The sequence below is a fragment of the Globicephala melas genome, chromosome 10, assembly GCF_963455315.2.
Source record: "Globicephala melas chromosome 10, mGloMel1.2, whole genome shotgun sequence".
Lineage (NCBI taxonomy): Eukaryota > Metazoa > Chordata > Mammalia > Artiodactyla > Delphinidae > Globicephala > Globicephala melas.
In genome coordinates this window covers 51,706,876-51,723,770 of record NC_083323.1, presented here as the reverse complement: position 1 = coordinate 51,723,770, position 16,895 = coordinate 51,706,876, and the positions used below count along the sequence as shown (strand labels likewise).

The following is a 16,895-nucleotide window of genomic DNA, read 5'->3' as shown; positions in this document are numbered from 1 at the left end:
AGAATCTCACGTCCGAATTACTCGCAGCCGATAATCTGGCTCCCCTGCAGCCAATGTGGTCTTTAAGATACATACGAATCTATCCCTGCAGAGTATGATCCTCCAGCGATGTCCCCTCAAGTGTCCAGCATTCTGCACACCCGTGATTATTTGCATGTTTGTAATCACCCGTCCACCGTCTGTCCCACTATCACCTCACTCCGCCTTTGGCTGCCGGGGACGGGGCGGGTTCGCAGTTGGAATCTGAATCCTTGCGCTCACTGCGCAGGGCTCTCCGGCTTCACCCTCAGAGTAAGAGGGGACAGGCAGAGGGTGTGGACAAGGTCCAAACGCCCCACAGCCTCTCGGCCCCTCGCCACAGAGGCCTCGGAGAGCCGGGCGAGGGAGGAGCGTTGGCAGCAGAGGCCGAGGCCCAGATCGGTGCGCCGGAAGTGCGCACGCGCATCCGCACCCGCACGCCGGCCGTCGGTCACGTGACCCCCGGCCCGTGCTCGCGAAGCCGGAAGTGGCCTGAGGCACAAGGAGGCCGCGGGAGCCCGCTGGCGGTGGCGCGGCGGAGACCCGGCGAGGTAAGCGGGGCGGGCGGGGGCGGAGAGGCCAAAGGCGCGTGGGGCACGGGTAGCTGAGCCGGGCACGGCCCTCACGGAGCGCTCCCACCCCCAGTGGGAAACTGGGATGCTGAGTCAGGGCGGGGGCGGGGCGGGCAACCGGAGGAAAACAGCGGGACCCCAGGCCGAGCCCTCCCCGACTCTGGTTGGGCTGACATCGCCTCCCGGGTGTCCGGGGCGTGCGAAGCCGGCCGGAATGGTCGCGCGGGCCCGTCCCCTGCGTCTGGACTCCTCGTCCTACGGCCGGCTGTCTGACTCGGACCCTCCCTGGTCTGGTGGCGCTGGGCAACCGAGAAAGAGGATGTGTCTGTTACCGGGGTTGGGCCCTGGCCGCCGGGACAGGCGGATGTCCCTCTCCCTTGGAGTTAGGCTGGCCGCTTTCTACCCCTCTTTCCGAGCGTGGACGCTATTGGCAGTGTTTAAATCGTTTGATTTTTTTTCAGACGATTAAAAAGAGACGTGTTTTAGTGAAGCGGGGGTTGACTCGCCGGAAGCCAGAAGCCAAAGACGTTTTTAATGTACACACGTATAATGCAAATGCCCAAACCTTTCCTTTGGGACGTAGCTTATGAGTGTAATTTCCAATCCGTTTCCCAGGCATTTTTAGTAGGTGGCCTCAGAACAAGTTCTACCCAGTAATTGTCAAATGCATAACCAAAGACCGACTTTTTTCCCTGAAGAACGCTGAATATAATATCTGTTTAATAAATGATTCACTTAGTGGTAGGGTTTGGAAATCCTGGAACTTTGTCCATATGCAGCGTCACCAAGCCTGTTTTCATCTATGGACAGATGGTAACTTTCATTTTGGACAGCATAAGGAAGTAGACTTAAGGCAGGATTACCAGTCTCATACTTGTTGAGTGCCTGCCTATATTGTGTCCAAATTTTGGAATGATTTATATAGCAAGTACCTTCTGGGTGTGCTGAGTCACGTTTTAGTATGCGGTTATTGTGGGGTTATTGGAAGATAATTTCAAAAGACATTTCCCAGATCATTGTGACACCATAGTTTAATTTCTGCATATAGAGAGCAGATATCTTAGCTGATAAATGTGTTTTATATTACCCACTAGGTATAGATAGATACTTAATGATATTATTTGCCAATTATAGTTATCTCAAGCAACAGTTACATTAATGAGCAAAGCTTTTCATATTGAGAAGTATTTGAAAATATTATTGAAAAGATATTTGAGAAGTTTATTATTATCTCAGTAGCTGACAAATGTGTATTTCATATTTTGAAAAAGGAATCGTATTTTTATTGCTTATTTCCAATAAGTTGCTGTATGTAAAATTCCCTTATCTGAATTAGATGGGTGGTAAAATTATATACATCTCTCTGAGTATATCAAAGATTGGTGATATTTGGACCCCTGGCCATTCTTTGTGTACTTAACCCTACTTGGAATATTGGCAGTCGTTAATTCATCACTGAATACCTAGTCCATTCTAACTTACTATGAAGGGAGAGCAAGATCTGTTTTGATTCAGCCTGACATTATATCAGGTTTAAGGTGGCATGGTGGGACAAGTGTTTATGCTATTTAGCATACCTCATTTTTATTCCAACATGGAGCTCAAATATTTACAATATACTTTTACAGCTTTTCAATATTGAAGGACAAGGCTGGGGTGGTGCTTTTTTTTTTTAATAGACTTTATTTTTTAGAGCAGTTTCAAGTTCACAGCAAAATTGAGCAGAAGGTGCAGAGGTTTTCCATATACCTCCTGCCCCCATACATGCTGAGCCTCCCCTTGCTTATTTTTTAACACTTGCTAATACACATTCAGTATGTGTATATTTATATACGTGGAGGTCGAAGAAACTATCCCTAAGTTAATTTCAAAATTTATTGCTGAAAGGTCACCTTTGCTTCCTGATTGTCATGCTTTGTGTAGGTGAAGTTTTAAGTTATAGAAGTGTTAGGCCATGGCAACAGTTGTTTTCATTAGTGTTGCCCTGCCCTGGAAGGAAACAAAGTAATTTTTTTCTATATTTCTGTTGTATTTTACCTTATTACTTTATTTTAAAACACTTTATAATATGATTTATCATTGATTAATCTCTCAAAACATTTTAAGGAGGTAAATGGCCAATATCACTCTCATTGACAGACAAAATTAGAAGGGAAGTTGATGTTTTTTCAGCCCTGTGAATAAGTGAATTAAATTGAATATATAAGATGTTATTGGTTGATGTTTTTTCAGAGCTCATGCAGCATTTTAGTCTTTAATATTGCTGGAAAGTTAGATTTTTTTGGACTGTTTATGCACTTTGATTTAGTAATAAATAATAGGTGATCTTTCTTGAGAGTAAAAATAGCTAACATTTGTTTCTTAAATGTATTATTCCCTGAAAACAAACATGCAATTTTTTTTTCTTTTCTCTTAGTATAACAAGAGGATCACCTAACCACGCCGAGATGCAGAGCACTTCTAATCATCTGTGGCTTTTATCTGATATTTTAGGCCAAGGAGCTACTGCAAATGTCTTTCGTGGAAGACATAAGGTTGGTACAGAGAATACTGTGAAAGCACCATATATGTAGTTTTCTGAGACGCACACTTGTACTAAAGTGAGACTTGGTGGTTTTGATTAATTTGTCTAGAGAGAGTATCTGTTTTTGTGGTTGCTTAAGGTATAGCTTGTGTCAGAGGCAGTAATATCTACCCAGTGGTGACAGAGGTCATGTGTTGGGGAATGGAGAAAAACAGAAGGTTGTTTGAAAAAAGGAACTGGGGAAGATTAGTGTTGTGCCGTTTGGTTTTTTCCTCGACCTAATCCTCCTACGTGAGTGAGTGATCTCACTGACCGAGTTCAGTGCAGCAGTGATTTGGGTTAGGAGGTAATAGAGGGAGGCATGGTGAGGAGCAGATGGGTATTTTTGAGGGAAACCCACAGATGATGCTGCTGTGCTGTAGTAAGGCTTCATGCCCCCAGAGTAAGACATTCTACAAAGTAGATTGGAGTAAAGTGAGGTTATCATCAAGGAGCCCAGGTTTAAAAGACTATATATCCCGGTAATCAGAACTTGTTAGTGCAAGTGAGAATAAAATAAAAGGGCTAATCCCAGAGGCATTTCAAGAACCAAAAGGACTTTGTGTCAGATTCTATATTGGAGGATGAAGTAAAAGGTAATTAAAGTCATTTAAAATGAAGAGATTTAAGATCATTTAAGTTTCTATTCTGGGAAGGAAGCTGGAAAAGTAATGGAATAAAAACATCCTTTTATAATGCAAATAATCATTCACTAGTTTTTCAGCACTGTGAATTCAGCACAGGAGCTCTAAACATTTTAGGAAGGAGGAGTTTCCTTATATTTTTCTGTAACCTTGAGACCACCAGTCAGTTCTGTCTGTGGCAATGAGATGAACATTCATAGATGCATGCTGTTTCCGCTGGCTCTTAGAGAGTGAATCGGAAGTAGTGTCGTACAGTTTTTAGCTTTTTTTCACCTCCAACTCTAGCATTGTCCGCAGCTTCCAGTCCTTGGTCAGATTCATAGTGATCAGCCTTGGATATTCCTGTCCTAGAAATTGTTTTTGTTTTGTGCACGGTGCCAAGAAGAGAAAACGGGTGGCGTGGCACCTCTGGGTTTAGCAGTGAGACGCACCTGACCGTCTGTGTTCCTGTGACCCTGGTTAACTTAACAGACTTTAGTAATCACTTGGTATGTGTCAGACACTATGATGGACCTAGTGATTTGAGCTACAGATAATGTGCTGTACCTGCCCACGAAGCGTGTTGGGTTTAGTAGCAAGGTGGTATTGGAAGGAACGTAAATTAGAAACTGATGGAGTGACAGGTAGTCAGTAGTGATAGGAATTGAGGGAGGCATAAAGTGCCTGGCACTAGTAAATATCTCACATTTTCTGATCCTCTTTCCTTACGTAGCTATCCAGTGTCCTTCATGTAAGTGCCTACACTTAGCAGGCACTCTGTAAATGCTTGTTGACTGAAAGAATAAATGAATGAATGAGGACAGAGTAGACTACTGTCCTGAAGTTCTTCTTCAAAGGAAGTAAAACTGTTCTTTATCCACTATAGTTTGAAAGCTTCAAATAAGGATTTGAGAGGCATAAGAACTAACTTAAAATATTGCTAACACCCAGTTTAGTATTCAGTCCCTAGCAGTCTTCCCTGGGATGTGTTTTGAGAAACCATGTTTGTTCTCAGTGACATCAATTTCAAGGGTTTAGGACTATACCCCCCAAATCCTGCTTGCCCTTAATAACTGTTTGTTCAAGCATCTTTAACTATATTAGCTAAACCCTTTTATGTTACTGCTCAGAGTGACCCGGTCCCTAAGTTTACTATTTGTTATTCAAAGTATATTACTTACTTAATCTGTCTCTTTTTCATTAATTTGCCTTGAGCTGCTACTGTGTCTGGACGGGTGTATATGTGTGTGATAACTGAGGTGAAGTTAAAGGGGAGAGAGCTGTAGGAAGGACATGTTGACCTGCACGTTGTATATATATGTACACGTGCATCTCTAAATATTATTCATCATGCTTTGACTTAGAGACAGTGACCGATAGGTGACTGTGCAGTTGAATAGAGGGACAATGGGACATTCCCACACATATCCCAGTGATCTCACAGGTATGATGTAGACTACAAAAGGCGGGAAAATACTGGCCTGGGTCATAGTGGGTACATTGCAACATTGTGTTCTTTTCCCTGCTTGCTCCTCTGTTAGGATTCTTCTGATTTCAGACTAAGTTTGAGACAGTTGTCCTCAAGAAAAATCTCTCTGTTGCGTGGTATAGATTTGGCAGTGTCCTTACCCTGGCTGATCAAATGGGAAAACAGTGTAGTTGAGCTCTAGTTAAGTTGTTCCATTTTCATACTGTCTGAAAACAGTCAACGGGTCTTCTCCTCTGGAAAGAATATATGGATGTTTGGTGTGGGAGGAGCGGGGGAGAGAGTGGGGAGTGATCACATAACACAGGTAGTGGTCTCCAAAGAGGGATCTTGAAGAGTGAGACTGTGATGCAGCTAAATGGTTTTAAGAAGAAGATTATGAAATTCTGGGGTGATGGCTGTAGGTGGTGAATCTGTGTGAGAAGCTGTAGAGAGGGCTTCAAAGCAGGAAGAGCACAGAGGTCCTAAAAGACAGAGACCCATGAAACATCTTTAGGCAGGGCATGCTTGAACCCGAGCTCACAGGAGAAACGAATAGTCTCTCCACTAACTCCAGGCAAGTTCAACCTTGGATTGTGGGAAAAGTAAGCTTAAATTCAGAGAATCTGGCCTGAGTGGCTGGAAAGAGGTGGGAGGGTCTGGAAGAGAGCCTCAAAGAAAGGTTAATTAAATGAAGACCATGACAATGTAATGTTTACCTGAAATTTAGCATGTATTTTGTACCTCTAGGATTCCCTCCCAACTATGGCTGCATTGTAATTCTGTGTTTAATCTACTTCAGTATGCCATGAGAGAGTGAGAGTTGGGGTGCTGCCGGAGCTTTGGTAGAGGAAAGGAAGTGTCTTTGATCCTTTAGAAATGATCTGCTAAGCAACAATCTGCCCTAGTCCTCTAGGTGAAGTTGCAGAAGGTTACCCGAGGCAGCAGTGGTGCAGTCCAATGAGGATGGTCTGCTTTAACCTTATTCTCAAATCCCAGCCCCCCCCCCCACATACATACACATTCTGTCCAGCTAGGGAATCTTTTTTTTTGTGATACGCGGGCCTCTCACTGTTGTGGCCTCTCCCGTTGCGGAGCACAGGCTCCAGACGCACAGGCTCAGCGGCCATGGCTCACGGGCCCAGCTGCTCTGCAGCATGTGGGATCTTCCCGGACCGGGACATGAACCCGTGTCCCCTGCATCGGCAGGCGGACTCTCAACCACTGCGCCACCAGGGAAGCCCCCAGCTAGGGAATCTTAAAGTTAGTTGCCTTACTTTGAGATTCTTACTAAAAATTGCATATGTGGAATATAATTTTTAATCTTTCATTTCCTACTTTGATTAGTTTAAAATTGTTAGAAAAAAAAAAAAATTGTTAGGCCCTGGAGAAACCCTTGTGAGTTTCACTTTCTATTTCTTATTCAAAATACACATTCACATTTGGTACTGTTAGAGCTCTTCTGATATGTAAATGACTATCTTTGCCACGTGTATCATAAGGAAGCTTTATGATATGAAATATATAAATAAAGGAAGCTTTATTTATATATATATAAATATATATAGAGAGAGGAAGCTTTATTTTATAAAATGAAAAAAAATAGCCTTTTCTACATTCCAAAGCATTCAGTTTGAAAGAAATACTGAACAGTTGATTGATTTATTTCAGCTTAAAATAAAAAGGTCAGGAGTCGTAGTACAAATTACCTAATGCTTAAAAATATTCAGGGTGTTCTATAAAAAAGATAAATTGCTGTATCTAGTGCTAATGGTACCTTTTGTATCTTCTTTATAATATTATAAATAAATAAAACCTTTCTCTCTTTTTCTTAGAAAACTGGTGACTTATTTGCTATCAAAGTATTTAATAACATAAGCTTTCTTCGTCCAGTGGATGTTCAAATGAGAGAATTTGAAGTGTTAAAAAAACTCAATCACAAAAATATTGTCAAATTATTTGCTATTGAAGAGGAGGTAAGTAGTCAAGCTTTAATTAACGGTGTCATGTTTATTGTAGTTATTATGATTCGGGAGAAATAATCTAATATAAAAATCGTTTTATAAACAGTGGGCTTTTTAATGGTGAAAATTAGGGCTCATACCACCAAATATTTATTCTCAAAGATTCTTGAGCAGCTATAACAATGGAAATGAAGTCTCATGGAATCAGAAAAAGTATATAAGAAATAAAAGAATATAGAATATGGTTACTGGTATTATTACTAAAAACAAAAGCTAAAGTTAAATTGACATAATTATATAAGGATCAAGGAGAAAGTCAAACAATTCAAAGAAGGCTTTATAAAAAATAAAAATCCTTGGAATCCAGAGAGTGATATATGAAGTCCAGTTGTAAAAGACAGAATTGATTTTAGTGGGGAACAGTGAAAATAAAAATGTCATTAGAAAAATATAAATCCTGTTAGTGTGGGTAATCAATAAAATTACACCTTTTGAAAAACAGTTTGGCAGCTTATACTCCTCATACCAGTGATTTCTTTCTTTTTTTTTTTTTTTTGTGGTATCCGGGCCTCTCACTGTTGTGGCCTCTCCCATTGCGGAGCACAGGCTCAGAACACGCAGGCTCAGGGGCCATGGCTCACGGGCCCAGCCGCTCCGCGGCATGTGGGCTCTTCCTGGACCGGGTCATGAACCCGTGTCCCCTGCATCAGCAGGCGGACTCTCGACCACTGCGCCACCAGGGAAGCCCCAGTGATTTCATTTTTAGTGATTACTTCTTAGGAAGTAATCAGAAGTGTAAATTATAATTTTATGCACAAAAATGTTCATTGCTGCCCTGTTTATAATAAAGAATGGTTAAATAAGTTAGAATGTTCGGCTAGTCACCCAGAGTTAGCTACACTCGAGGTTAAGAGCATAGCCCTCCAGACTGCGAAGTCTATTCGAAACTTCTGATGCAAGCTGCAGAGGAGTTTGGCAAACCATGCAGGTAGATACAGAAGTCCCCACCAGACTGCACATTGAGACACGAGCTGCAGGTTCAGGAGTCACCAGGGCTATCTTCCCTTAAGACCAACTGGCTACCCATTCGGGGCTTCCCATGACTGCCCTCAGATTTGATAATTTGCTAGAATGTTGAATGACTCACAGAACTCAGGTAAGCACTGTACAGTTGATTCTTGAACAGCACAGGTTTGAGCTGCCTGGGTCCACTTAAAAATGTGCGTTTTTTCCACTAAATATGTACTACAGTACTACACAATCCGAGGTTGATTGAATCTGTAGGTACGGAACCACAGATACAGTAAAGTTATGCGTAGATTTTCGACTGTGCAGAGGGTCAGCACCCCAACCCCTGCTTTGTTCAAGGGTCAACTGTACTTACATTATAATTTATATTTTAGTATAGCAAAAAGATATAAATCAGAACTAGCCAAAGGAAGAGATCCATAGGGCCATAGGGCAGAATATAGGAGGGTTCCAAACATGAATCTTCCTTGTCCTCAGGGATACATTATCCTCTTGGCATTGATGCATGGCAATACGCACAGAGTATTGCCAACCCTGGAAGCTCACCTGAGCCTTTGGTGTGCAAAGTTTTTATTGGGGCTCAATCACATACTGCCTGCATGGCTGACCTGTAGTCAGCCCTTCCCATAGGTTCTGATAATACTTTTAGCCTCCATTTCCTCTGGAAGTTGGAACGGATGTGCATGTCCAAAATCCCCATCATAAATCACATTGTTAGACTGTCACACGGCCAAAACCCACAGACAGAGACACTTCTAGCAGATAGGACATTCTAGAAGCCTAGCATATCACCTCCCAGTAGCCAAGGGCAATGACCGGACCTCTCTGGCTAAAATTAATTCTTTACTACACAGTGGTTAAGCAGTAATAAAGAGAGATATTTAACAAATTTCAATCACCTGGGAGCATGCTTGTGTATAATGTTCTGTGAGAAAATCAGTATTAAAAATATATATGCAGTGTGATCTTTTTCTTTTTTTAATTTTTTAAATTTATTTATTTATTTATTTATTTATCTTGGGCTGTGTTGGGTCTTCATTTCTGTGCAAGGGCTTTCTCTAGTTGTGGCAAGCGGGGGCCACTCTTCATCGCGGTGTGCAGGCCTCTCACTATCGGGGCCTCTCTTGTTGTGGAGCATAGGCTCCAGACGCGCAGGCTCAGTAGTTGTGGCTCACGGGCCCAGTTGCTCCGCGGCATGTGGGATCTTCCCAGACCAGGGCTCGAACCCGTGTCCCTTGCATTAGCAGGCAGATTCTCAACCACTGCACCACCACGGAAGCCCTGCAGTGTGATCTTGATATATACAGTACGGTATACAAAGTGTTAATGTGTCTGTAATAAGATTTGATACATAGAAAAAAGACTGAAAGGAAACACACCAAAATATTAACATAATTATCTCTGGGTGCTGGGATTATGGGTATTTCTCAAATTTTCAATTCATCAGCATTCAATTATTTCATTTTTTCAAAACAACAGTTTTTTTAAACATTTCTTTTATACTACTCAATCGTAGAGAAATTTAAAATATTTTATGGGTATATATTGGGGATATGTAGAAAGAATTATAAAAGGAAGGAAGAATTAAAAGTTGGAGATGAATACTGGATTTAAGTCTCATTCATATTTTTGAGTTTCTGAAATGAGCACGTATCTTATAATCAATGTGTATTTGTAATTTGGTAATACTTCTTTTTCTCTATAAAGCTGTTATTAAATTGATGATGTATCTTATATTCAGTGGTACATTAAAATTAAGGTTTAAAACAAATCAGCAGCTCAGATTCATATGAGCAGACTAGAACTTTGCTGCAAGAGGACGACTCAACTATTCTGCCACCTATTTATTTTTAAGGCTAGAACTCTGGGAACTCCTTGGCAGTCCAGTGGTTAGGGCTTCACGCTTCCCCTGTAGGGGGCACGGGTTCGATCTCTGGTCGGGGAACTAAGATCCCGCAGCCTGCAAGGCGTGGCCAAAAAAAAGTCTAGAACTCCATTCTTTGAAGTAAAAGTGCTTGTCACAGGAAGAATTTCAAGTTTAAGAGATTTGTTAGAAGAACTAATATCCTAAATAAGTGTACGTTATGAATTAGAAATTAAACATAATTTTGAAAGAATCATTATAACATTGTAGCAGTGATTTTCTAATTAGACTTGCTGTGGTTTGTCTTCAAAGACAAACCCAGTTGTTTTTTTTTAAATTTATTTATTTTTGGCTGCGTTGGGTCTTTGTTGCTGTGTGCGGGCTTTCTCTAGTTGCGGCGATCAGGGGCTACCTTTTGTTGCGGTGTGTGGGCTTCTCATTGCGGTGGCTTTTCTTGTTGCAGAGCACAGGCTCTAGGAGCACGGGCTTCAGTAGTTGCGGCATGCAGCCTCAGCAGTTGTGGCTTGTGGGCTGTAGAGCACAGTCTCAGTAGTTGTGGTGCATGGTCTTAGTTGCTCTGTGGCATGTGGGATCTTCCCGGACCAGGGCTCGAACCCGTGTCCCCTGCATTGGCAGATTCTTAACCACTGCACCACCAGGGAAGCCTGACAAATCCAATTTTAATATGAATTTAGAAGATGTTAATTCTCATCTGTACAGTCAACAAATATTTAACAAACCCCAGGTAAAAAGCAATTTAAAGTGCCTTCATTATTGTAGTAAATCCAACTTTTAAATGAAATCAGGTAAGTATTGGCATATAATAAAAATTTATTTTTTATATTGAGCCCCAATCAGTGATTTTTTTTTTTCAGGTAACAACGAGACATAAAGTACTTATTATGGAATTTTGTCCATGTGGAAGTTTATACACTGTTTTAGAAGAACCATGTAATGCCTATGGACTACCAGAGTCTGAATTTTTAATTGTTTTGCGAGATGTGGGTATGTTTGTTTATTTATATGATTATATATGTGTGTATATATAACTTAATGACATAAGAATTTTAAAAAATAAATTTCTTACATTCAAAGCCAAAGACCTTTATGGAGTGCTTTCTTAGATATGACACCAAAAGCGCAAGTACAAAAAGAAAAAAGATAGATAAGTTTCATCAACATTAAAAACTTTTGTGTTTCAAAGGACAATATCAAGTAAAAAGACAACCCATAAAATGAGAGAAAATATTTGCAAACCGTACATCTGATGAGGAATTTTTATCCCAACAAAACAATAAAAAGACAACCCAATTTAAAAATGGGCAAAGGATTTGATAGACATTTCTCCAAACAAGATATACAAATGGCCAGCAAGTATATAGAAAGGTCATTAGTTGTTAGAGAAATACCAGTCAAAACAATTAAGAGCTGCCACTACACACCCACTAGGATGGCTAAAATCAAGAAGACAAAACAGAACCAAGTGTTGACGAGGCTGTGGAGAAATTGAACCCCTCATATACTGTTGGTGGTGATGTAAAAATGTGCAGCCTCTTTGGACAACAGTCTGACAGTTCCTCAAAAGGTTAAACAGAATTACCACATGACTTAGCAATTCCGCTAGTAGGTGTTTATCTAAAAGAATTTAAAATCCAAACAAAAACTTGTACCAGTATTTATAATAACCAAAAAAAAAAGGAAGTAGCCCAGTATCCATCAACTGATGAATAGGTAAACAAAATGTGGTATATCCATACAATGGAATATTATTTGTTCATTACAAGAGTGAAGTAGTGATACATGCTATAATATGGATATAACCTGAAAAATGCTTAGTGAAAAATGCCAGACACAAAAGGCCACAATATTTGTATGATTCCGTTTACGTGAAATGTCCGGAATAGGCAGATCCATAGAGAGAGAAAGCAGAGGAATGGTCAGGGCCTTGAGGGGAGGGTGGAGTCGAGGAGTGACTGCTAATAGACGTGGGGTTCTTTTTGGCGTAATGGAAGTGTTCTGAAATTGGTGGTGACGGTTGTACACACTGTGACTCTTAACTACTTTAAAAAATGAGTTTTATGGTATGTAAATTTTATCTCAACAAAGCTGTTATTAAAAAATATATGGCAACCAAAGGGAATAATATCTTCTTGGAAAGAAATGAATCAATATTCGAAGAATAGGAAAAGCCCAGTGATAAAGTATGAGGTTAGTGGGAATTCTTGAACTTGACACTGGAAGCAGTAGAGACTACTTAGGTGAGGGTAAAATGAAAAAGAAGCAATATATGCTACAGCCTCGTAAATCAAATAGAAGTTATAGATGATTGATGCCTTCCTAAGTATACTGGTAGTTCTGAGCTTTCGTAATTGATTGTTGATACCCCTATACTTATTTTTATATGTCATGCTTGGACATTCATCTGTCAGCTGTCAAACAAATGTTTCAGACTATCACTCTGTGACATTGCATGTCAGTTAGCCCAAACAGCTTAATTTCAGCAGTTTTGCCACCTTTGTCCTTAAAAAAAAAAAAAAGAAAGAAAAGAAAATGGCATTTTTAGAAGAGCACTAAGCATATGAGAAATATATTTTTGTGGAAACAAGTCTGACACTTTGCCTCCTTCTATTACTTTTTTTTTACTATATTATGTATTGAGTCCAGTTTACTCTTTTGTGGAATTTTTTTCCCAAGGTAAAAATGTAAAATTGTGGTGAAAGATTATCTTTCTTGGGAATCTTCATTCTTAAGTTTAAGCAGATGGCCCACAGGTGTATAACCAAAAGTAATTCTGGAGGTCATAGGCTTAAGACTGTTGTGTTCCATTTTCTTGATAGTGTTTAAGAGAGATTGGACTCTTCCTTAGACCATATTGGTCCTTATCATTCTAAAACTCCTCATTACTCAAACATGGAGTACAAAATATAAGTATAATCTGTTACTTCTTTGATTAAAATGACTTTGGACCAACTTATGTAAAAACTTACACTGAGTGTAAATGAATTAATGTTAATTAGTGAGTCTGATGCACACATACATATGCATAGATACCTACATTATGATTTCCTGTGTTTTATGTTTATTGTTGAAGTGGGTGGAATGAATCATCTCCGAGAAAATGGCATAGTTCACCGTGATATTAAGCCAGGAAATATCATGCGTGTAATAGGGGAAGACGGACAGTCTGTGTACAAACTCACAGATTTTGGTGCAGCTAGAGAATTAGAAGATGATGAGCAGTTTGTTTCTCTGTATGGCACAGAAGAATATTTGGTAAGTCATGTATCACTAATAGTTTTATTTAAAGAAGTTGGATATATTGTAAATATGGATAATTGGTCAACCAGTTCACTATGAAATGTCAACTTTTATGGCAAAAATTAAATTTTCTATTCTAATGAATATGGTTTGTAATGAGGTATTAAATATCGGTTTCTCGGGGGTTATTTCTGTTAAAAATTCTTACAAGTTTTATAATAATCTTAAATAATTTTACTAATGTTATTCATCTATATTAAAAGAAAGAACTGTCTGTACACTCCAGAAACATCTAACTAGTAAAGGCTTCCTTATTTGGAACAGAGCAGTTAATACATTACAAGCTTGTTATAGTACTCTTCCCTGTAGAGGAAACTTCATTATAATTCTGAAGCAGAAGATTCTCTTCAGGGAGGTTGGTTATTGAAAGACGAAAAGAATAGTTGTTAGAAACACACATAAAATTGAATGCCTCTAAAAGATCTAATTTGAAATGCTAGAAAACTAGAAAAGCTCTGTGGTTGAAACAGATTATGTAGATGTGTTTGTGTGAAGTTAGTAAACATTTGAAACACTTAAGAAAAGACACTGAAAAATAAGTATATTTAACTTGTAATCAGGAAGTTTATAATATACAGCTATCACTAATTGCTCATGGCTCTGGGTTTTGTTTTAAAAGTCTTAGAATCTGTGACTTTTTTTCCAACTGGATTCTGCCATTGTAATCTTATAACATGAATAAAGTCTACCTGGCCCCATAGCTTTATTCAGATTATACTAAGTCTGGCATGAATTAAGATGTCTTGTTCTATCAATATATCTCCCCAAATTAATCTATTATATTTTGATAGTCTTTATTAAGAATACCTAAAAATGGATTACATTCATCCAACAGTTATTTAGGTACCAGGCACTGTTCTAGGAACTGGGACTTCTGCGATGAACCAAATGTACATGATTTCTGCTCTTATGGAACCCACAATCTAGTGAGGACAACAGACAATAAGATAAATTCAGATAATTAAAGTGTTGGAAAGACAATATTAGGTAATAAAATAGTGACTAGCAGGAGGAAGATAGCTGGGGGAAGCCTCCTTTCAGTCCTAAGTGAACTGACACTTAAATGATAAAAAGAAGCAAGCCATGCAGAGATTTGGGGGAAAAGCATTACAAGCAACTGCAAAGGCCTAGAAATAAGAATGACCTTGGATGTTTGAGAAACAGGGAGGATGACAGAATAGCTGCAATTTAGTGAGTGAAGAGGCAGGTGGTAGGAGTTGGAATTGGAGAAGTAAGCAGAAGGCAGCCGGAGCATACAGGCTAGTGGTTTCTACCGTGTATGATCGCCCCCTTTTTATAATAAATGTTTTACAATGTTCTTTTCAGTATCTTAAAAAGAAATTCTTAGATAATATAATCACCTGCATATCTAATTAAAAGAATAGCATAGTATCTTAATAATAATATAAAGGAAAATATAATAAAAATCAGAGGTAGTTAATATGTAAAAGTTTAGGAACACCTTCACTGGCAGAAAACGTAAGTAATCAGACGCTTTCACCTGTATGTAATAACACCTCCAGTGCACGTGCAGTGATAACTTGTATGTTGTATTGGTGAGTCACATATCACAGGTGTTGTGTTGTCACTGACATGATTTTCCAAAGCAGTGAATAATTCTTGATAAAGTTTCTAACTAAACAAAGTAGATTTACATGTACTGCATTCCTGTAGCTGCAAAAATACGTTGTTTACTTTATGTACAAAAATACATTGTTTATATATAAAACAAACTGAGATCATTATAAACCTCTTTCCTGCACAAATATCTGGCAAGATATTCAAAAGTCATGCAGGATGTCAGAAGCTTATTTTTCAGAACTGTTTCATATTTGACAGGATGTCTCTCATCTCTGGTCTCTGCCCACTAAATACCAGTAGCCCTTCCCAGTTACTGTGATAACCAAAAAAACCAAACAGCAGTACAGTACTAGCGTTCATGAGGTTGATCCCTATTACCAACTGTCAGTCTTTCACATATTCTCCTAGGACCACAGGTTAGCTTTTGCCTCTAACAGACTTTTAAAATGGAAAGAACGAAACATTTAAACATTATTTAAATTATTAAATAAATTTACTCCAAGTCCATGCTGTTCTCTTGGCTAAAATTTTACTCGGATCTGTTTTTCCTATTTCAGATTATGCCCAGCCCTGTTTTCTAATACAGTACACCACAGTTATAAAATGAGACACATAATGGCCTGAAGCTCAGCAATCTAGAAATATTTATGTATTTAAATGAAAACTTTTATCATTTTGGAATTCCCAGACCAGATGTTGAATCTTCTCCTTTTTGTGTGTTAAAGACCAAAGGAAACACCAGCATTTTTTCTTCTGCCATTTTTAATATGATGGCTATCTTAATAATATCTGAGAACTTGCAGTAGGTTTGTCCTTATGCTCCTATTTCAGATGCAGACGCCCAGGCCCAGTAATACTGATCCCTACACAAGTACAAGTAGCACATTTGAGACAGTGCCACTGGGCACAGATACGTCAGACCAGCATGTGTCAGGCCACAATCAGTCCGTCACTGCCCAGGGAAGGCCTTCCAGCTGTACCAATCAGGCAGTGTATTATTGCACCGTTTGAGGAGGTCCCCCTTTGTCTCCTTCTAGAATCGCTGTATCTCCTCTTCCCAGGTTGGCGGCCTCATGTTCCAGAAGATATCAGGCATGTCCAGGTACTCTTGGCCTCTTCACAGCACCTTGATACACTAAGTACTGGCTGCTGGGTCAAAGGTCTGGCCAGCGCTTCTTTGGCCAGTAGTTGCTTTAGGTGCTCTGCCACAGAACCAGCAAGACCACTCAGCCCCCATGTGTCTGGTAGGCATGTTGGGACACTCACTTAAGCTCCTCATGCTTATCACCTCTTCTGATTTCTCATTAAAATGTATTTCCCAAAAGAGTCCCACCCATCCCCCCAAAAAATAATAATCCAGGGCTTGTGACCCTTTGAGAGTCAGATTCATAAACTGCATCATTTAGAAACACCCTCCCATCACTGTTATCTGCATGGGTTCCCAGTCCTTTGGGTCACTGCCAAATACCACAATGTCGTAAGGCATTGTTTTCGTTTGGCATCATTTGGGAGATGACTCTACTTTGATCGAGAGTACACTCTTGTAGCTTTATCTTCGAAAAATCTTTTAAGTTCCAGCGCATAACTAACATAAAGACAAATGTCACGAGGCTAAGCATGTATGACCTCTGGTTGTCCTCTGCAGAGCTTAATGTCCATCACAGTCTCTGTCTGGATCTGTAAGCTCCTAAGCCATGCCCTATAAGTTCCACCTGTTCTCCACAACTGTATCATAGTGTATTCTGTGCTTAAGGACGTGTGTTTAACATCAGACCAGCTACTTGTCTCAGTTGCTGTATCCCCCAGTGTACCTAGTCAGGCTAGTTCTCCGAATTAATTCTAGAAAATTAAATTTTCATCTCAGAGCCTATATGACTTGCTCAGCTGGATTGCATGTG

General features: G+C 39.7%; 1 protein-coding gene across 1 annotated transcript in view; it reads left to right on the top strand.

Annotated features, from left to right (window-relative positions):
- The first annotated feature begins 435 nt into the window (after positions 1 to 435).
- The window catches only part of TBK1 (TANK binding kinase 1), a 40,398-nt gene continuing 23,938 nt past the window's right edge, over positions 436 to 16,895 (top strand). The window contains exons 1-5 of the mRNA XM_030866393.3: positions 436 to 569; positions 3,007 to 3,124; positions 7,077 to 7,217; positions 10,974 to 11,103; positions 13,190 to 13,371. Of these exons, the coding sequence (XP_030722253.1) occupies positions 3,038 to 3,124; positions 7,077 to 7,217; positions 10,974 to 11,103; positions 13,190 to 13,371 (540 nt within the window). The 5' untranslated portion in view covers positions 436 to 569; positions 3,007 to 3,037. The remainder of the gene's footprint in view (positions 570 to 3,006; positions 3,125 to 7,076; positions 7,218 to 10,973; positions 11,104 to 13,189; positions 13,372 to 16,895) is intronic.